The 22,150-nt window shown below is 32.5% G+C and overlaps 2 protein-coding genes across 4 annotated transcripts; both read left to right on the forward strand.

The window, feature by feature from the left end:
* Positions 1 to 8,392: 8,392 nt before the first annotated feature.
* Positions 8,393 to 11,417, forward strand: LOC112784859 (protein DEHYDRATION-INDUCED 19). Of its 3 annotated transcripts, XM_072230033.1 has the most exons (5): positions 8,393 to 8,664; positions 8,733 to 8,872; positions 9,208 to 9,285; positions 9,481 to 9,761; positions 9,852 to 11,417. In XM_072230033.1, exons 1-5 carry the CDS (start codon positions 8,580 to 8,582, stop codon positions 9,967 to 9,969), a joined length of 702 nt encoding a protein of 233 aa, XP_072086134.1. In that variant the 5' UTR covers positions 8,393 to 8,579; the 3' UTR covers positions 9,970 to 11,417. The 3 variants fall into 3 exon arrangements, with proteins under 3 accessions (XP_072086134.1, XP_072086132.1, XP_072086133.1); XM_072230031.1 differs by having other exon boundaries at positions 9,481 to 10,218; XM_072230032.1 differs by having other exon boundaries at positions 8,396 to 8,664; positions 8,742 to 8,872; positions 9,481 to 10,218.
* Positions 11,418 to 18,487: 7,070 nt separating this feature from the next.
* LOC112783130 (ethylene-responsive transcription factor 4) lies at positions 18,488 to 20,394 on the forward strand. Its single transcript, XM_025825912.3, has one exon. The coding sequence runs from the start codon at positions 19,332 to 19,334 to the stop codon at positions 20,043 to 20,045; it is 714 nt and encodes a 237-aa protein (XP_025681697.1). The 5' UTR covers positions 18,488 to 19,331; the 3' UTR covers positions 20,046 to 20,394.
* Positions 20,395 to 22,150: the final 1,756 nt, after the last annotated feature.

The raw sequence follows: 22,150 nt of genomic DNA on the forward strand, positions 1-22,150 counted from the left end.
GTTAAATGAAAATTTATTCAAATCAGTCAAATCATCTAACAGTACTTAAGTATTAACTTCATGTGAAAGTCAACTGCACATGAGTTTCCACCATATTGAATAATAGAAAAAGAGATCCAATTCCTAAGTAATTGGATAAATATATTGAGTAATAGAAAAAAAAAAGCAACAATTAGTTGAATTAATTATTTTTTGTTGTAAAATAAAATATATATATAAAATAAAGTTGTATAAATAAAAGATTCTAGTATTAAAATAATTAGTTCAATAATAATTTATATATATATAATAATATTATATGTTGTAATGTATATATATATATATATATACAAAGATAGAAAGAAGTATTAAAAATAAAGAGAGAGAGAGAATTGCATATGTTTATTGTTACTATCTCAATATAATAAAGATGATTAATATTGCTATTAATATTATATGTAAAGAGTAATAGAAAAGAGAATTTAGAATACTAATAAAATAAAAGAAGAGAAAGAATTGTAGTAGAAATATAAAGAGAAAAGTATTTGATTGCAACATAAAGAAAGAATTGATTTTATTATTACTTGCTTGTGTATGAAAAGAAAGGGAGAATGGTATTTTTTTGTTCTGTTACATTCACAGAGATTCACCTCCTATTTATAAGCTTATGAAAGGGATATTGTCAACCTTCATTTATTTCATTCTCTTTTGAGAATGTAAACTTTATATAGGAAATGGGCATCCACGTCCCATTCCTATCACAACACTCCCCCTTGGATGACCATTTAGGATTATTGCCTCATTAAAGCCTTACTAAAGAAAACCCTATGGGAAAAACCTTAGTGAAGGAAAAAGAGTACAATATCCTTTGTGATGGGGACTGCCTCATTAAAAACCTTGTCAAGAAAAACCCAATGGGAAAAAACCTGACCAAGGAAAAAAGAGTACAGTCTCCCCCTCTTGCCGACATCATTTAACGTCTCGAAATCGGCGCATCCCAATCTCATGTACCAATCTTTCAAAGGAGGATTTTGGGAGTGACTTTGTAAATAAATCTGTCAGATTGTCACTTGAACGGATCTGTTGGACATCAATTGTCCCTTGATTTTGAAGATCATGAGTGAAGAAGAATTTGGGAGAAATATGCTTTGTTCTATCACCTTTGATGTATCCACCCTTAAGTTGAGCAATGCATGCTGTATTATCTTCAAACAGGACAGTTGGAGCTATCTTATGATCAATCAGTCCACATGATGACAGAATATATTGAATCAGACTCCTCAGCCAAAAACACTCGCGACTAGCTTCATGAATCGCCAGTATTTCAGCATGATTAGAGGAGGTTGCTGCTATCGTCTGTTTCGTGGACCTCCATGATATAGCTGTACCACCATATGTGAATAGGTATCCTGTTTGAGACCTCCCTTTATGTGATCAGACAGGTATCCGGCATCTGCATAGCCAACTAGTTGTGACTTGGATCCATAGGGATAAAACAATCCCATATCAACTGTCCCATGAAGATATCGAAAGATTTGTTTGATTCCACTCCAATGTCTTCTAGTTGGAGAGGAACTATATCTTGCTAGTAAATTCACAGCAAATGATATATCGGGTCGCGTATTATTAGCAAGATACATTAGCGCTCCAATGGCACTAAGATATGGTACTTCAGGTCCAAGGATATCTTCATTTTCTTCTTTAGGACGGAATTGATCCTTTTTCACATCCAAATATCTTACGATCATTGGGGTACTTAATGGATGTAACTTATCCATATAAAATCTTTTCAAGATCTTTTCTGTGTATGTTGTTTGATGAATAAAGATCCCACTTTTTATATGCTCGATCTGCAGGCCGAGACAAAATTTAGTATTTCCAAGATCTTTCATCTCAAACTCTTCTTTTAGAGTTTTTATAATTGTTGGAATCTCTTCAGGAGTCTCAATGATATTTAAATCATCAACGTACACAGCAATTATAACGAATCCAGATGCAGATTTCTTTATAAAAACACATGGACAGATATCATCATTCTTGAATCCGTTTTTGGCCAGATACTCAGTAAGACGATTATACCACATTCGTCCAGATTGCTTTAGACCATATAAAGATCTTTGCAATTTGACTGAGTATAACCCTTGCGAATATTCATTGGATGGTTTAGATATCTTTAGTCCTTCAGGGACTTTCATATAGATATCTCGATCTAATGAGCCGTATAAGTAGGCTGTTACCACATCCATTAAATGCATATGCAGTTTATGATATGCAGATAGACTGACCAAATAACGCAATGTTATCGCATCCACTACAGGGAATACGTTTCTTCATAATCTATACCGGGCCTTTGTGAAAAACCTTGTGCCACAAGTCGGGCTTTATAGCGCACAACTTCATTTTTCTCATTTCGTTTTCTCACAAATACCCACTTATATCCAACAAGTTTTACATCTTCAGGTGTACGGACTACAGGTCCAAAGACTTCACGTTTTGCAAGTGAGTCTAATTCAGCCTTCATGGCTGCTTCCCATTTTGGCCAATCATTTCTTTGTCGACATTCTTCAACTGATCTTGGCTCAATATCCTTACTTTCATGCATGATATTTAATGCCACATTATATGCAAATATTTCATTGACAATTGTCTTATTTCGGTCCCATTTCTCTCCTGTAAATACATAATTTATCGAGATCTCGTCATTTTCACAATTTTCAGGTACCTGAACGTCTTCTGGCGTTATATCAGAATTTTGGACAACTGCAGGTGTCTTTACTATGTCTTTTTCAACAGGAATATTATTTACCTCTTTTCTCTTTCGAGGATTTTTGTCTTTGGAACCGACAGGCCTGCCACGCTTCTGGCGTGTATTTGCTTCCGTGGCTATTTGCCCTACTGGGACATCAACTCGAATTGGGGCATTTTCCGCCCTGCCACGCTTCTGGCGTGAATTTGCTTCAGTGGCTACTTGTCCTACTGGGACGTTAATTCGAATTGAGGCATTTTCCGCTGGTATGTAAGATTTGGTTATCCTCTTTGTATCGGAAAATGCATCAGGCAATTCATTTGCTATTCTTTGCAAATGTATAATCTTTTGAACTTCTAGTTCATATTGCCCTGATCGAGGATCTAAATGCATCAACGATGATGCATTCCAATTAAGTTCCTTTTCAGGAAGCTTATTCTCTCCCCCTAATGTTGGAAATTTTGATTCATCAAAATGACAATCCGCAAACCGGGCTTTAAACACATCACCAGTTTGTATCTCAAGATACCTCACTATAGAGGGAGAATCATATCCAACATATATCCCCAATTTTCTTTGGGGTCCCATTTTGGTGCGATTAGGTGGTGCAATGGGAACATATATCGCACACCCAAATATTCTTAAATGGGAAACATTTGGCTGCTGGCCAAAAGCTAATTGTATAGGAGAGAATTGATGATAACTCGTTGGTCTCAAACGAATAAGTGCTGCGGCATGTAAAATAGCATGCCCCAAACCGAGGTTGGGAGATTTGTTCTCATAAGCAAGGGTCTAGCAATTAATTGGAGGCGCTTAATAAGTGATTCTGCTAACCCATTTTGTGTGTGAACATAAGCTACTGGATGTTCAACACTTATTCCATTAGCCATACAATAAGCATCAAAAGCTTGGGAAGTAAATTCACCAGCATTATCAAGACGAATTGCTTTGATTGGATTTTCTGGAAATTGTGCTTTTAATCAAATAATTTGAGCCAATAATCTCGCAAACGCCAGGTTGCGAGAAGATAATAAGCACACATATGACCATCTCGAAGATGCGTCTATTAGGACCATAAAATATCTAAAAGATCCACATGGTGGATGAATAGGTCCACATATATCACCTTGAATCCTTTCCAGGAATTCAGGGGACTCAAATCCAATCTTTACTGGTGATGGCCTTAAAATTAACTTCCCTCGAGAACATGCAGCACAACAAAATTCACTAGTTTTAAGAATCTTCTGATTCTTTAGTGAATGTCCATGAGAGTTTTCAATAATTCTTCTCATCATGGTTGTTCCCGGATGACCCAATCGGTCGTGCCAAGTTATGAATTCATTTGAGCTAATAAACTTCTGGTTTACAGTGGCATGTGATTCAATTGCACTAATCTTGGTATAATACAACCCAGATGAAAGTGAGGGTAATTTTTCTAATATAACTTTCTTATTTGAATCATGAGTTGTGATATATAAATACTCATGATTTCCCTCATTCATCGTCTCAACATGATATCCATTTCGGCGAATATCTTTGAAACTCAACAAGTTCCTCAGAGACTTGGTAGATAATAGTGCATTATTTATTATAAATTTTGTTCCTCCAGGAAACAAAATTATAGCTCTTCCGGAGCCTTCTATCACATTGCCTGAGCCAATAATAGTATTAACATATTCCTTTTTTGGCACAAGATGGGTAAAATATATATCACTTTTGAGAATAGTGTGCGAACTTGCACTATCCGCAAGGCATACATCTTCATTACATATCCTTGCCATTCTCTTCAAAAACAAATAATAATAAAATGAGTAGTATGCACAGTTAAATTGAATACTTGATCAGAATTATTTTTCTAAGAAACACTGTACATAAAATAATGTCATATACTAAAATTTTATTTTAAAATTTGACACATTTAATAATTTCAAAATTCATATTAATATTTCATTATTTATGTACATCACATTTGAAACTTAAATACATAGAAAATAAAACTTAACAATAAGTTCTTTACATTATTTATTTACATATATACTTCACAATCCCACATATTAAACTATTCCATCATTGATCAAATGACAAATATTTTCTTCAGGGTCCTCAAAGAAATCAAATACATCATAATGAGTGGTGGAGTTCTCAGCATCATTTGAAACAAAATTTGTTTCCTTTCCTTTGTCGTTCTTTTTCAAAGATGCCTGGTAAAGATCGACCTTGGGGTACGACAGGTACGAGACCAATGGCCCTTTCCACCACAACGAAAACACTTATCCTCTGTTGATTTACTCTGCCCGATATTTCTTTCTCTATCCCACTTCTGGTGAGATCCTCTCTTTTGAACATAATTCTTTTTCCTTCCATAATTTTTTTTGTTATTAAAAGCTTGCCATTTACCTCTTCTGGGGTAACGATTTGCCGCATTTACTTCAGGAAATGGGGCGGCGCCAGATGGGCGCGCTTCATGATTTTTCAATAACAACTCATTGTTGCGTTCGGCAACAAGAAGGCAAGAAATTAACTCAGAATATTTCTTAAACCCTTTCTCTCGATATTGCTGCTGCAGGAGCACATTCGAGGCATGGAAGGTTGAGAAAGTTTTCTCCAACATATCATGATCAGTTATTTTTTTCCCACACAATTTCATTCGTGAGGTGATTCGAAACATTGCAGAATTATATTCATTTATAGATTTAAAATCTTGTAAACGCAAATGCGTCCATTCATATCGGGCCTGAGGAAGTATCACCGTTTTCTGATGATTATACCTTTCTTCAAGGTCTTTCCAAAGATCTGCAGGATCTTTTAATGTAAGATATTCATTTTTCAATCCTTCGTCAAGATGACGACGGAGAAAAATCATGGCTTTGGCTTTATCCTTCTGGGATGCATTATTTTCAGCTTTAATGGTATCTCCAAGATCCATTGAATCAAGATGGATTTCAGCATCTAGTATCCATGATAAATAATTGTTTCCAGATATATCAAGAGCATTGAATTCAAGATGAGAGAGCTTCGACATAATGAAAATTTGTTACCTGAGTCTTCCTAAAAATTTGATCAGAGTCTCGTGCTGATAACGTGTTGTAAAATAAAAGATATATATAAAATAAAGTTGTATAAATAGAAGACTCTAGTATTAAAATAATTAGCTCAATAATAATTTATATATATATAATAATATTATATGTTGTAAGGGTTTTTTACTTAAATAAATTGTATGAAAGTCAAAATTACCTGATTCCCCTGAAACAGATTCTGCAACGTAAATCCCCTCTTGGTATTATTATATAAATCGTCCTAGGCTGCACAGGGTTACATAAAACGTGAATCATCTCAGTCTAGGACGATTAATGCATGAACATGTAAGGCAAATCAAACGTAAATCGTGGTAGGGTCTCCAGGGTTAGAAGAAGAGCATAAATCGTCCCAGGGTGGTAGGTTTCACGTGTTAATGGGCTAACTCTCACTGGGCTGCCACGATTTATGCATTATTGAGACCCTCTTCAGCCTGGCACGATTTATGTGTTAGTTTGTAACACTAACTGGGCTGGGACGATTTATGCCCAAGTTAGTAACCCTAAGAACTCAAGGATTTAATGATTTAGGGTGTATGTAGTTTAGTATAAGACGTTAGAAATTAGGCTTTTTAATAGCTTAGTTAACACTCTTACTATAGAGTGATGGTTGCATAATAGGGTACTCTTATCTATAATATTTTAATTTAAATTATATCTATTTAAATTTTAACTTAAAAAATAAAAAATATATTTTTTATAATTTCAATTACTGATTTTATTGAGAAGATTAAATTAAATTAAAAAAATACTAACAAATTATAATAAAAGAGTACTAAATTTTAATACATAAATTTAAATTTTTTCTTTAAAAAAAGTCAAAAGGTGTTAAAAAATATTAATTTTGCATAATATAAATTTATGTTGTTTTAAATAACATAAATTTAAGTTTTTATGAAATTTTTAGTATTCGTTGTTTATATAATTCTTTTAATCATTTTTATTAATGCATATTTTTTATTATAATTTGTTAGTATTTTTTTTTATTTAGTTTGATTTTTTTAATAGAATTAATAATTAAAATTATAAATAAATAATTAAAATTTATATGAAGTCAAATAAAAAATGACAAAAAAAATTTTTATAAAAAATATGCATTAATAAAAATGATTAAAAGAATTATATAAACAACGAATACTAAAAATTTCATAAAAACTTAAATTTATGTTACTTAAAACAACATAAATTTATATTATGCAAAATTAATATTTTTTAACACCTTTTGACATTTTTTTAAAGAAAAAATTTAAATTTATGTATTAAAATTTAGTACTTTTTTATTATAATTTGTTAGTATTTTTTTAATTTAATTTAATCTTCTCAATAAAATTAGTAATTGAAATTATAAAAAGTATATTTTTATTTTTTAAGTTAAAATTTAAATAGATATAATTTAAATTAAAATATTATAGATAAGAGTACCCTATTATGCAACCATCACTCTATAGTAAGAGTGTTAACTAAGCTACTAAAAAGCCTGATTTCTAACGTCTTATGCTAAACTACATGCATCCTAAATCTTTAAATCCTTGAGTTCTTAGGGTTACTAACTTGGGCATAAATCGTCCCAACCCAGTTAGTGTTACAAACTAACACATAAATCGTGCCAGGCTGAAGAGGGTCCCAATAATGCATAAATCGTGGCAGCCCAGTGAGAGTTAGCCCATTAACACATGAAATCTACCACCCTGGGACGATTTATGCTCTTCTTCTAACCCTGGAGACCTTGCCACGATTTACGTTTGATTTGCCTTACATGTTCATGCATTAATCGTTCTAGACTGAGATGATTCACGTTTTATGTAACCCTGTGCAGCCTAGGACGATTTATATAATAATACCAAGAGGGGATTTACGTTGCAGAATCCGTTTCAGGAGAATCAGGTAATTTTGACTCCCATACAATTTATTTAAGTAAAAAACCCATGTTGTAATGTATATATATATATATATACAAAGATAGAAAGAAGTATTAAAAATAAAAAGAGAGAGAATTGCATATGTTTATTGTTACTATCTCAATATAATAAAGATGATTAATATTACTATTAATATTATATGTAAAGAGTAATAGAAAAGAGAATTTAGAATTCTAATAAAATAAAAGAAGAGAAAGAATTGTAGTAGAAATATAAAGAGAAGAGTATTTGATTGCAACATAAAGAGAGAAGTGATTTTATTATTACTTGCTTGTGTATGAAAAGAAAGGGAGAATTGTATTTTTTTGTTCTGTTACATTTACAGAGGTTCACCTCCTATTTATAAGCTTATGAAAGGGATATTGTCAACCTTTATTTATTTTATTTTTTTTTGAAAATGTAAACTTTATATAGAAAATGAGCATCACGTCCAATTCCTATCACAACACTTTTAAGGCGTATAGACACCCAAAAAAACTACTTTTAAGGCATATGCACGTTTTCTAAAGTCTCTTGATATTACATTTGTTACGTTTTTGCATATTGAACATTACACCTTACTTTCTTATACTGTAGTTATTTGGAAACTAATTTTAGTGAAACGTGATGTTTAATCATTAAAAAAAACACTAAAATTAAGCTTATAAGTAACTGTTGCAAGGTGAAGTAAAGGCATGAAACAGCGGCAACACATTTCCCATGAAATCCAACGTTGTCGCAAGCCACAAAAAGAATAGAGACAACAAATCTCTCTCTCTCTCGTGAAGGTGAAGCATACCTCTCTTGTTCAGCATTTTTAGATAACAACAAATTCAAGTCACCACCTTTTTTTCTAACATTCAATCCTTCAATCAACAAATGGATTCTGATTTCTGGACCTCGCGTATCGCCGCCGCCAAACGCCACCATGCCCTTCACCACCATCACCAACCTTCCCACTTTGGTTCGTATCTCTTTCTCTCTTCTCACATTTTCCTGCCTCTGTTTAGATTAATCTTTGGGCACTGTTAGATCGTTTAGGAGTGGATGATTTTGATATGGAAGATGGGGTTCGACCTGATTTTCCATGCCCCTATTGCTATGTGGAACTCGACATCCTTTCCCTTTGTTCCCATCTCGAAGACGAGCATTCCTGCGAATCCAAAGTCACGGTATGGATCTTGTTTCTGAAATTTATTGGAACCTTTATCTACATGTGCATAATAATGGAAGTCAATGCTGGTTCTGTTGATGGATGTGTTTTGTTGTGTAAATTGAAAATCATAACAAAACAAGAGGGGTTGGATTAAACTAGCACAAGATCCTTATTATTATGGTACAAATTAAAGAATGCCAATAATGTATATAAATATAATTGCCTAGTTTATTTAAATTGGATGGAGTATTAGAACTTGTTTGTCAAAGAGGATTTATTATAAGTGATCCATAAACATGGTTATAAGTTATAACATGTGATAGACTCATGATTTATTGTTTTATCATGCAGATTTGTCCGATATGCTCAGTTAAAGTTGCGCGGGATATGTTGAGTCACATAACGCTCCAGCATGCGCACTTGTTCAAAATATCCTTTGTGTGGTTATTCTGAGCGGTAGAAACTCGGATGCAGTTAACTTCATGTAAAGTTGATAATTGAGAGTCGATAAATGATTTGACAGGTTTGACTAAATTGTTATCTATTGGATCCTAGCTATCAACTTCACATGAAGTTAACTGCATATATGTTAACTTGTAATTGGTTCCCTTAACTGAGGATTACTTACAGCGACGACGAAGGTTAAGAAGAGTTGCCATTCCTAACAGTCAGGCATTGTCTCTTTTGGGCCGAGATCTTCGCGAGGCTCATTTGCAGGTGCTTCTTGGTGGTGGATACCGAACAAGCAGCACTAGTACTGTGACTAATGCTATTACTGATCCCTTACTATCCTCACTTATTTTTAATTTCCCTGCTTTGGAAGCAGAAGAAATTTGTAAATCTGAGGTAACACATGTTGAAGATTCCTCTTCGAATCCGGCACCTGTACATATCTGGAAATCAAGGTGCTCTTCATTATCCTTTTCTGATAAGAAGACAATCAAAGTTCTTGGGAGAAAATCATATTTGTCTCTTGATAAATCTTTGTTTTGCAGTTTTGATCCCTCATTGACATTGAGTAGTGAAGAGAGAGAGAAAAGGATGAGACAAGCTGCTGGGAGATCCGGTTTTGTGCAGGATTTGTTCTTTTCAGCATTGTTAGGAGACCAATGAAATGAAATCAAAGAGACTAATCATTAATCAAACTAACTTATATTGCATTTTGCATCCATCATTAGGATACAGTGCCTATTCAATGTTGGCCTCATTCATATTTTTGAAGCAGTGGCACTTTTGGCTTAGCTTTGATGATATATGATTATATTTACTAATGCTGAATTATGAAAGTCAGTTTTTGCTGAAGTTGTATCATGTTCCCTATCAGGCAAAGAAAAGGAAATTATCAAATTAGTGATTCAATTATTATTTATGATTTATTTCAGTTGTGCAACACACATCCATGGTATCTGAAAGCATTGTGAGGCTATTGATTGGTATTTTATGATACTAGCTTTACTTGCAAAATGAGTTGGCAATATCATTTCTCTTAATCATAGTAATGTTGATCGCCTCCAACCAAATAAAAAATAAAATATCACTTTTAAACTGTTGATGATTTGTTTTTTTAATGGACTCAATATTCGCCTTAATATAATTATATTCTAGAAAAATGATGGTTGTTAAATATATTATGTATTTATAGCAACAATGACATGGAAGGCACCTATAAATATTCTTCCTTATAAACTTGAATATCAGATATTTTTATTCCTTGAAATGATTGGGGTAATATAATTGAGATTGGTCCAAACCTCTGAGCTTAGGTGTATACTGTATATATTTATTTTGTGTGTTTGCCATATCTGTATGTATGTATATATATGGCTGTTGCACAATCATTCTCTCCATTAAAGAATATATTATATAACCTGCAATGCAAGTCATCCACTGACACTTGACCCCACCCTCCAACACATACTACCAATAATCCAAAATATATAAGTGTGGTTAGTGATGAGTTTTGTGGTTCATTGAAGAAAGTAGATGATGGTGGAGCTATTCGTGTTGGGGTGCACAGGAATCGTGGTGTTCCTTCATGGTGCCAATTTCTTCTTCCATGCTCTCACTCAACACCTTGCTCTCAGATCTCTCAGGTACCCTTTCCTTTCCAATTCTCTCTCTATTGCATACATGTTGATTGTTCTCTGTTTCATCTTCGTTTGCAGTTTCTTGGGGTATGTAGGGTGGTAGATTTTTGAAGACAACAACTCAGCAAAGTTAATTCCATGTGCAACCACTTGCAAATGTCTTTACGCTTTGTACATACATAAATATGTTTCTTCAATTTGTAGTTACCATTAAACGTTATTCAGTCTTTGTTCAATTCCTCAAAACTTGTTACGCTCGTTTAAACAAAATTCTAAAAGGTAAAAAGAACAAGAACAAGAACAAAAAGTGGTTTAATTGAATATTAGGTGAATTTGGTATGCGTGAGATCCACTTCTTATTATGAACAATATCATAACTCTTGATATTTCACACATGGATGTCTAAATCTGTTATATGATTAATGATTTGTACATAAAAGCAATAAGAATATTTGGTCCAGATTTTGTTTTTGATATTGGAGTAGCAACGGTATTTTTTTAAAATGTGGGTTTACGGAGTGTTATTCTCAAATGTGGAACCGTTTAATTAGATAAACAAAAATCGGACCGTTCAATTTGTGAGAAGTAGAGAAATCGGACCGTCCGATTTGTGAGGATACAGAAATCGGACTGAAGGATTTGTGAAATCGGACCAAGGAATTTATGAGAGAACAGAAATCGGATCGAGAGATTTTTGTTAAAAAAAATTTAAAAATTTGAAATATAGAAATCGGACCTCCGATTTGTGTATCTTCCACATTTTTGAAAAACACCAAAAATTACAATGTTAAAGTATATCACCACTTTTACTTATATATACAAAAAAAAAGAGTCATAATGTGCCTATAGACAACTTTGCCAGAGCACAAGAAATCATTGCTCTTGTATAGCAGCTGATTGGCATGAACTGCATGCAACAGGGAAAAGCCTGTTAGAATGTTAGTTGCTTTCCTTGCAAGTCATTTTTGCTTAAGTAACACAAACTATAACACTCAATTTGCTATTCCTTGTACAGTTGTACTTTCAATCAACTATATAAATTAAAGATTCACTTTTACTAATATAGCTGTGAATGAAATAATCATTTACTTTTTTCAAGAAAAGACCGAAATTCTTATTAATTAGGCTTATGTCGTTTAGCCTAAATCACAATGGGCTAAGTATTAACAGATTGAACAGGACTAAACTTGCAATATATAAGCTGTTCATGAGTTATAACTAAAAAATTGGCAAGAGAATGAACCACAGAAGAAGATACAAATCTTGCACAATAATAAATTGATATTTATGCCAATTTTAGGTCCAATTAAATAGTTAAAGAATAAATTTTGAGGTGGAAAGAAATAAGTTTTAAATAGATGGTTAGTTTTAATCCATATAAATACATTTTTGTTAATATTATATATATTTAAAGTAGGTTATTAGATTGGTTTGCTAAAAATACCAAAAAAAAAAAAATTGGTCTACTAAATCGCGGATTCAAACCATTTAGTCCATGAATTAAATGGTGCGAATTACGGATTCATTATGTTTGGTTTGATGGAAAATGAATGGAAAGAAAATAAATGGAAAGAAAATGGATGGGAAATGATATTTTCCTTTGTTTGGTTATAAAAAAAAATAGAAAGGAAAGAAAATTTTTGTGAGTCCCACTAAAAAAATTTTCTTTCCATCACAAGCATGAAAACAAGAAGGAAAGTGCTATAATTTTGTATTTCCAATACTACCCGTAGTTATATTATTATTGACAAATATTAATATAAATTTATTTTAATATATTATTATAATAAAAATTTATATTTAAACATTATATGTATTAGATAAATAATTTAAATTAAATATATAAAATTATAATATTTTATAATATTTATAAAATATAATAAAATATGAATAAATAAAAATATATTTTATTTTATTATAAGGGTATTAATGTAATTTTAGACTATTATAATTTTTTTTCTTCTTACTTTTCTTTCCATCCAAACAAAAAAAATTTTCTATTTTCTTTCTATTTATTTTCTATTCATCCAAACAACATACAAATAGCTCAACTTTTTCTTCCATTTTCTTTTCTTTCATTTTCTTTGCAACATCCAAACAAAGTGTAAACGAGTTAACCCATATACCATGATACATTGATACCTATACCTAGCTCTAGCTATATCTATTGAGATTCCGTAATAGATTTAGCAAGATTAAATTTGGGCCAGTTTCGATCAACCTACGCATAAAAAAACAGAACTTACTCCATAAATACACGCTGGTTAGGCACATGTTGTTTTCCAAACACAAAACAAATTGACTTTTCTCAAGAGGAGACCAAGATTTTTAAGCGATGAAAGGATTAGTAATAATAAGGATGTTTTGTTTTCTAAACTATTTCTACTTTTGTGTTCTGTATAAGGATAGTTTATTATTACTCTATTATTTTTGCCTTATTTTCTCTAATGCCTAGGTGGAATGTGACGTTTGTTGCACTCTTTTATTTCATATATACTAGTATTAAGCTACTCTAAAACTGTATATGATGAACCACAAAGAAGTTCCAAAGTCCAGAAGAAATTCATTTGAGTAATTTCTCTTGAAATATAAATTATTCTAGTAAACAATTATTTGTTTAGTTTAATTGGAATATTCCTTGTAAGGAGTCAACCCCGTTGTTATTTTCATCAGATGCGTGGCAGGTCAACTATGTATATTTCTAACTTATCTGTAACTCACCATATTCACTACCTTCACATATAATTGCTTGGAATATAATAACAACTTATGTGTTAAGTTTACATAGGATTGTGCTGATACATACGGATCATTCGAAGTTCAAAACAAATCTTAACATATCTAACATCAAGTTTAATTAATTATTAATTAATATGGTCAACACGTTTCGGACGGAAACAATTCAGAAAGAAAGAAAAGGCAGCATGCAACATATGCTGTAATAATGAAACTCAGTTATAGTGGCAGGCTAGCAGCCCACATTTATGTTTATTATATTATATTTCTTATTAAAAAAATACAAAAAAAAAAAGTTGGATTGATCTAATGATTATTTTTTACTCAATAGCAATTAACTTCATGTGAAATTGATAACTGAGAACAGTTAGATGATTTGATTGATTTGATTAAATTTTCATCTAACGACTCTTAACTATCAACTTCACGTAAAGTTGACTGCGTATGAGTTTTCACCTTATTTTATACATACAATAACTCATTGACCAATGACAAATTTTTAAATAAAATTTAAATTTACTACAAATTAGCAGTTAACATGACGAGAACATCGTCAGAAAAAAAAAAAAAACCAAAAGAATCATTTTATTCCAAAAACGAATCAAGTCAAGAGCATGCATATATATGTGAATAGGAGGGCAATAAGGTAGTCAAAGTCAATAAGTGGGAAAGGGAAACACGTGATAGTCACGTGGTCAAGGTTGCTGGATGAGCAAAGCTTATGCCATGTCGTAATTAGTGGTTGACACGTATGGATGGCTGCCGAGTAAAAGGGATGTGGATGGATTCTCATGTCGTATTTTTAATATTTTATTAGATAAAATATATTTTTTCTTTAAAATTTGTCAAAAATAAAATTTAAATTTAAAAATATTTTCCAAATTTTTGACAAACTTCAACAAAAAAAAAATACCTTATTCAATTTTATTTATCGCATATCTTCAATTTTTTTCCCCAATAGGTGATTGATACGCTCATATTCCTAAGCATTATTATTTGTTGGGTATTGTATATGACTAAATTATTCCTTCGATATTAGAATAAAAATCTTTAAAATATTTATAATTGCCTACACTTGTTTATAATATTTTAAATTTGTATGAGCGAGATTATTTTCATAATAATAAAGGTTAGCTAGCGGCTAACCTAAGATCAATTTACCACATTTAAATATATAATTCATGTTGCTAATTTGTTGATGTTATATGTACTTTTCTTAAAACTAATATTCTCCGTTCAACATGTTCTTCTTTTAGATAACTATATAGTCCTATGATATCAATTATTATTTTTGAATTCAATTTTTAAAACCCTAAAGTACGATTCCTTAATCCTTATGCCTTATAGTATTAGTGATATGAAATCAATATTATTAAAAACATATATAGTATTATTTTATATAGTATGAACATATGTGAAATATTAAAATGACATGTGAATAATGGTCATTGTTTTTGTCGTATATAAATGAAGCTTGTCTATTTCTTAATTACTTGGAGCTGGTGGAGGGTTTTGATTAGGCTATAGCTAGCGTGTACGCTCGGTGGGGAACTCGGAAAATGTTGGCCTTTGGTTGAAAATTGACTATGTGGTATTTGAATTAATCTTCTTACTTGGTTCTTTTTCAATTTGTTTTCCTCGTGTGTCACTTGACACACATATTTCCTCGTTTTAATACATATATACTACATAACTTTATATATGAGAAATTAATTTCCTTAGATGTTAGACCTAGAATTAGGCAAAATGAACTCATGTAGTAAACGTTATTCTCATTATCGTTAGGCAATAAAATTCGCTACACAAAGTCCATTTTTGATGGCTGAATTAATGACCTCCATTTTGATCGATTGCTCATAAGGATACACCAACTACTTTAGTTCAAATATTCCCCCCGTTTAAAAATCTTTTTTCTCTGTTTCCAAACATGCTCCTAATATGATCTTCCTGTAATTATGTGGTGATCTTAGAGGCTTAAACTGCAGTGTTCCTTAATTAAAATTCCTTTTAATTAACAATATTATTGTGAATATACATCATGATAATTTATAATATAAAAAGAATTTTAAATATATTAGATAGGTACACTAATATTCTATTAATTTTAATCATTAATTTTAATTATAAAACATATATATAATATATATTAATTAAAATAAATCGTTAAAATTATTAGAACATGATGTTTAAAAACTTTTGTGTAGTATAATTAATGTACAAATAATTGACCTTTAGCAGCACATAAAAACAATAGTACATGGTTCTAACGTTCTAGAATTTAATGCGCGCGGCGTATATTGGAATCACCAGATACATACATGTAACATATGTCCGTGTGAAAAATTTTTAAGTGTATCGGTATATTGATATTCCAGTAATTTTTAATTCGTTGATGTTATAAAAAGTATATATAATATATAATTAAGATAAATAATTAAAAATTAGATATATTTGTGAAAACTTTCCTATACGTGTATCCATTGCTTCACGTCTCCATACTCAAATTTGATTATCCATGAATGGCATACTTTTCATTGAACCTATACGTACGCATGCATACATACATACAGTGTGGACATATCAGTTAGTACTACGGTAAGTAGCTTGGTATATGGTACAAGAATGTGTCTTAGTTTAAGCTACATACGTATGTAGAAGAAGCAAGGAAGAAACACACATACATGCAACAGTCAAGACGCGTAACTGCACGCGTGTCAAGTGTCAACCACTACCCACTACCACCCCCTTATATTCTCCTCCCTTTTCCATTTCTTCAGAGCCACTGTATTTGTTAATAATTAAAAATTAATATATATAATTGATTTAATTGTATTATTTTTGTCAAAATTATATCAAATAAATTAATTTATACAAAAAATCGGCAAATCAAATTTTAATAATACTATTATAAAAAAATGACTAAAATACTTATATTATATATATTTTTTTAGATTCTGAAAACTATAAATCATAACTTTATGATGATAAAATAGAAGAGAAGGGTTACGATTTAAGATTCTCAAAATTTATACATATATACAATAATAATAAGAATAAGAGTATTTTAGTTATTTTTTATAATAAAAATATTGTAGTTATTTTTATAAAAAAATAATAATTTAGATCGATTCAAGATATAATTTATTGATTTTTTAGTCAAATCAATTTATCTAATCTAATTTTTAACACAATTTAATTAATTATATATATTAAATTTTAATTACTAAAAAATATATTTAAAAAAATATTTTAAAAATATCTTTATTTAAGTACTTCCTTTCTTTAATTCCAATTAATTAATAAAACAGGAAAGTTTTTACATGTATCACTGTACTTTTTTGGTATATTGGTATTCTATTCTTTTTAAGCATTAATATATAATCAAATATTTGTAAGGATGAGATTGAATAAAAAATGTATTGACTGATTTTGGTTTTTTTTTTTTTTTTGGGAGAGCACCATGACGAAGAGTTGTTTTCTTAGCCTACAAAAAAGAGAGGAAATTATATATAATCTTGCACTTTTCTAAACAGATGACTTCCTTCTCTTTATTAACTTAATTTTTTTGTCTCCTTTTCATTTCTCCAAAACAAATGACTCCCTTTGGCACGGACGCACTGTATATTTTATTTGCCTATTTATTTTATAGGATTATTATTATTATTATTATTATTATTATTATTATTATTATTATTATTATTATTATTATTATATAATTTAATTTTGTTTATTTTATACATATAGTACTTACTTACTAATCCGATTTTCTCCACTATATTAAAAATATGTTATTTTACTAAATGCATATTATTTGCCAAGATTTTAAATATTAATTGCTTTTAATATTAAATCTATTTTTATTAAATTATTTTAAAAAGTTATATTTAATTAAAATTACTTGCATATATTAATTAATTGCTTACATTTATAAGTTAAAGATAACTATTTTTTTAATTAATCCTCTTATTCTAAGAATAAACTTCTCTTATACATTTTAGAATTTAAGATGAACACATAATTTAAAAAAATATTAGCTAAAATATAATTAGTTCTCTATTAAATTTTTTTAATTAGTAGAATCTTTAAGCTTAAACTTAAAATTTTCCCTCCAATTACTTTTGAAAACAGATTTAACAAATTTCATGCTTATAAGCTCCGAAGCCATCAAACGAGTTTAAAAAAAAAAAAAAAGAAGCTACAATGCTATATCTAAAGTTAACTGCAGCCGTTCACTTTTCGTCTCATATTTCATGTGCTTTTTAGTCATTTTCTGTCTATTATTTTAAACATTAATACAAACTACCTGTTCGTACATGGAGCATGGATGTTCCAACAAAGTAAAAGGAACATGTGAAAAAATTCCAATAAAATAATGCAAATAGTTAATAATTGTAATTAAGTGCCGCCGCAGATTCATATGTCCATTATGTATGGCAAATTGGCAATGCATAAACAATAGCAGCCATCATACATATACATGCGGCCCCTCCCATCCCCTCATTTCAAATCAGTCCTTCTCACTCCTATAATTATTTAATGAAAAAATATAGGTAACTAACAAGATTTTTGAACAATGTGTAAACAATGTGAATTAATAGGGTTAAAAGAATAAATTTAATTAGTAGCATTAAATTAGGGTGTAGTGTATTTTCATTTGATTGGTGGTTGTTTATGTTGTTCAAAATTTTCATTGTTCCCCTAGCACTTCCCTTATTTAATTAATCCCATAAGCTGCTAGAATTAGTTTTAATTATAATATGGATCTACTACTACTAAATATACTAGTACCTTATCAAGTCACGCGGCGAGACACATGATTCCGCCGACAACTTTTTCTACGTACTGTACCCCATCGCCCATCTCATGTGTTGTTTTTTTTTTTTTTTTTTTTTCCAAAAGGTACGAATGACCTTGAGCTCCTATTAGTATGACTATTTGGTTGATACTTGGATTTGATTATGTTACGCCTCCACTATTGCTATTACTATATTTGAAAAAAAAAGGAAGCTGATTAGAGGTTCACGAAATAAGTGTGTTGCAGTATTCTATTCCGTTGCGGAGCCATCAAGGAAAAAGCTGGCCATATTCCGACAAATCACTACCTAATTCGTGCATTCAAATAAGGCCCCCACGCCCCGCCTTAAGCCCCCACTTTATATCCGCAAATAATAACGCTCATACCACAAAGCAATAATTAATAACTAACTAAATGCAAGATTAAAAATAAATTAAAAAACGATTGCAGCATGTACAGGGTATAGTTATGCTAAAAAGCGCGCGTGAGAGAGAGTGCATTGAACCCAACCATGAGCAAGAGGAAAGGAAGTATCAGAGAAACAAGGTGCGGGAGGAAGAGAGAGAGAGAGCATTGTCTGCTATGTAGACAACCCACATGCCACGTAATTCGGGGACTAGTTTCGTAATTTGGCACTCTTTCTTACCAGCAGCACACCACAGCATATGTACAGTCAAATTCCTTGTTGACTCTCTCCATCGTGTTATCCATCATCATTCATCAGAATTCATAACCGCATAAGCCCATGCCTCATATCTCTATATAAACGCTCACTTGCTCCCCCGTTTCCTCTACACCTTATTCCCTCTCTTACCCACACTCTTCCCAACCAAAACCAAAAATTAATATTACTCATTATGGCTCCCAGGGATAAGACGGCTGCCGTTAAGGTTAACGGCAAAGGTAGCGCCGGCGTCAAAGAGGTACATTTTAGGGGTGTTAGGAAGAGGCCATGGGGAAGGTACGCTGCTGAGATCAGAGATCCAGGCAAGAAGAGCCGCGTTTGGCTCGGCACCTTCGACACCGCCGAGGACGCAGCGCGTGCATACGACGCCGCCGCCCGAGAGTTCCGTGGCCCAAAGGCTAAGACCAACTTCCCCTTTCCTGATTCCGACGACAACAACAATAACAACATCGTCGTCGTTAAGAACAACAACCGCAGCCCCAGCCAGAGCAGCACCGTCGAATCTTCCAGCCGGGACCGCGACTCCTACTCTGCCGCTGCCACCGCAGCAGCTGATTCGTCGCCCTTAGACCTTAACTTGGCCCCCGCTGGAGCTGGATTCTCCGGATCCATTCGGTTCCCATTCCAGCAGCCGTTCGCTGTGTTTCCCTGCCGGATGCCGGCGGCGAAGCAGGCTCTGTACCTCGACGCGGTGCTGCGCGCCGGCATGGTTGGTCACGGCCAGTTCGGTTTTGGTTATAACCGTCCCGCGGCGGCGGGAGCGCAGAGTGACTCGGACTCTTCGTCGGTAATTGATCTGAACCAGCACGACCGCGATGTCGCTAAGAATAACGGAAGAGGCTTAGTTCTAGACCTGAACGAACCTCCTCCACAAGAGATGGCTTGAACCTTAGGGTTCCGTAATTTTCAATGTTCCCGGATTATGAGTCTCTCTATCCTTTTTTTTTTTTTTTGTTAAGAAAAAATCTAATTAAGAAGAGGTAATCGTTTTGTGAATAGAATAGATAGGCGATTGTTGTGTCCAATTTTTTGCGACTGGGAAACTAAACGATCCCGTTTGGATCTCTGTTGTTCCGGAAACCCCAATGTTAATTACGAAACTGCCACTAGTTTTTGTTAATGATGATCATGAATTAGTTGTAATAAACTAATAATGCATGGTTTTTTACTTGCAGTGCAGTGCAGTGCAGTTTTTGCCTTCAATAATAGTAGTAAGATGAAAATGTTTGATGATCCATTTAAGTGCGTGTGTGTGTGTCTGTATTATTAATTGGGTGTTGTTAAAGAGGCGGCCAGACTGGTTGGAGTATTGGTGGTGGTAGAAGGGGAATGAATGGTGAATGATTGATTGAGGAGAGGACGCCACGTGACAGATGTCTATTGCGTGTTGTGCGTTGAAGCTGACTCCAATGCCTAATACAGCGTGGGGATTCAAATCTACATCTCCCTCTCACACGTGGCCTTATTCCATTGCCTCATCTTTGTCCCTTCTTCTAACTATACGACGTTCAACTATAAATCACTTGAATCAATCAGTATCTATCATACTACACGTACACACATGCTTTTCATCTCATCTCTGCTAATTATCCTTCATACCACTTGTTTGCTTTATTAATTTTAATTTGCTAATTTCAGATTTAATATACAGCAACATAGATCTTGAAATTAAACAAAAAAGTCATAAATAGATTGAGGATCAGAGTTAACGAAACTGCAACATATGTATACCAATGATCGCGTAATATAAGCTAAATTCGCTTTATATTCATCACATCTTAAAACGGGATAGATCGTGAGCCAAACATTCTTTTCTTATTTTTTGGACACGTAATATTATTGTCCACAATCAAGACTCTCCTTATGATAAGTTGTGTCATACAAAATCAATAATAGGGCAAAACCAAATTGAGATGAAGCTATATGTATGATGCAATAATAATAATACTAAAATATGGTAATAATTATGATGAGGAAGTTCTTTAGGGTTAAGCTGGCAGCTTGCATTGTGCGCCTGCCGACTTATTGTAAGGGTCCCTCAAGAGGACACGTAAGTTGGTAACGATAGGTTGGGTAGCAACCAAACGAAAACCATTTTTGTTGAATTCACATTCCTATTAGGGAACCAACCACTGCAGCATCATCTATTAGCTAGGTATACACTATACATAGAAAGCACATACACTCGTTTTCAAACTTTGATTTTCGTTTTGTGGTCCTCTCCTGTGCCCTCACTTCTACCAATTTTTGCCAACACCGTCCATTCCATTCTTTTGTACGCACCATATATTGTATAATAATAATGAGATACTTTTAATTTGCCGTATAAATTAAACAAAAATTATTAGACTGGCGGTGTTAATTCATTTTAATTTGTCAATGCTTTCAATTTGGGTTTGTTTTTAGTAAATACTATCCTAAGTTTGGTAGTTGAAATGTTCAACTCATAATGTGAATCAGGCAGGCCTCAAATACAAAACTTGGAATAAAAAAGGTTCCTTAGTGTATGGTCTAATACAATGGAGACATAACGCGAGAACTATACATGCATTCACTTTTGGAGAGAAAATGTCAAATGGAAATCGATGCATGTCTATTGGCATGGCATAACATGTGTAATCCGCAGATCCGCATCCAAAAATAATATAATTAAATAAAATTAGATTATATATTGTCAACTTGCCATGACTTGGCGCACTTCGTTTGCAGCCAAAGGCACTAAAATAATTGGAACCAACAGAATGATAACCATGTATATTTGCATCTGTAACGCTGTGATGGAGGCGCGTGGGAATTGGGAAAAGGATGGCGCGTACAAGGGAGTGAAGGAGTAATGAAGCAATAAGGAGCATGGAGGCGGAAAGGGTTTGCCGCAGAGGGGGCCCACCGGAGCAGTGCAGATAATAGCATTTGGCATGCACGTGTATTACCTGAACAAGGGAACACCAGTGGGACCCACTCCAACGCCTATTGTAACTGTAGTCTGTAGTA

Source organism: Arachis hypogaea, chromosome 20 (genome assembly GCF_003086295.3).
Source record: "Arachis hypogaea cultivar Tifrunner chromosome 20, arahy.Tifrunner.gnm2.J5K5, whole genome shotgun sequence".
NCBI classification, from domain to species: domain Eukaryota; kingdom Viridiplantae; phylum Streptophyta; class Magnoliopsida; order Fabales; family Fabaceae; genus Arachis; species Arachis hypogaea.

Excerpts from the sequence above, each read along its gene's own strand:
- LOC112784859 (XM_072230031.1), top strand. The coding sequence starts at position 8,580 with ATGGATTCTGATTTCTGGACCTCGCGTATCGCCGCCGCCAAACGCCAC. Across the intron at positions 8,873-9,207 it reads CCTGCGAATCCAAAGTCACG|ATTTGTCCGATATGCTCAGT; the intron begins GTATGGATCTTG and ends TTTATCATGCAG. Across the intron at positions 9,286-9,480 it reads AGCATGCGCACTTGTTCAAA|TTACAGCGACGACGAAGGTT; the intron begins ATATCCTTTGTG and ends ACTGAGGATTAC.
- LOC112783130 (XM_025825912.3), top strand. The coding sequence starts at position 19,332 with ATGGCTCCCAGGGATAAGACGGCTGCCGTTAAGGTTAACGGCAAAGGT.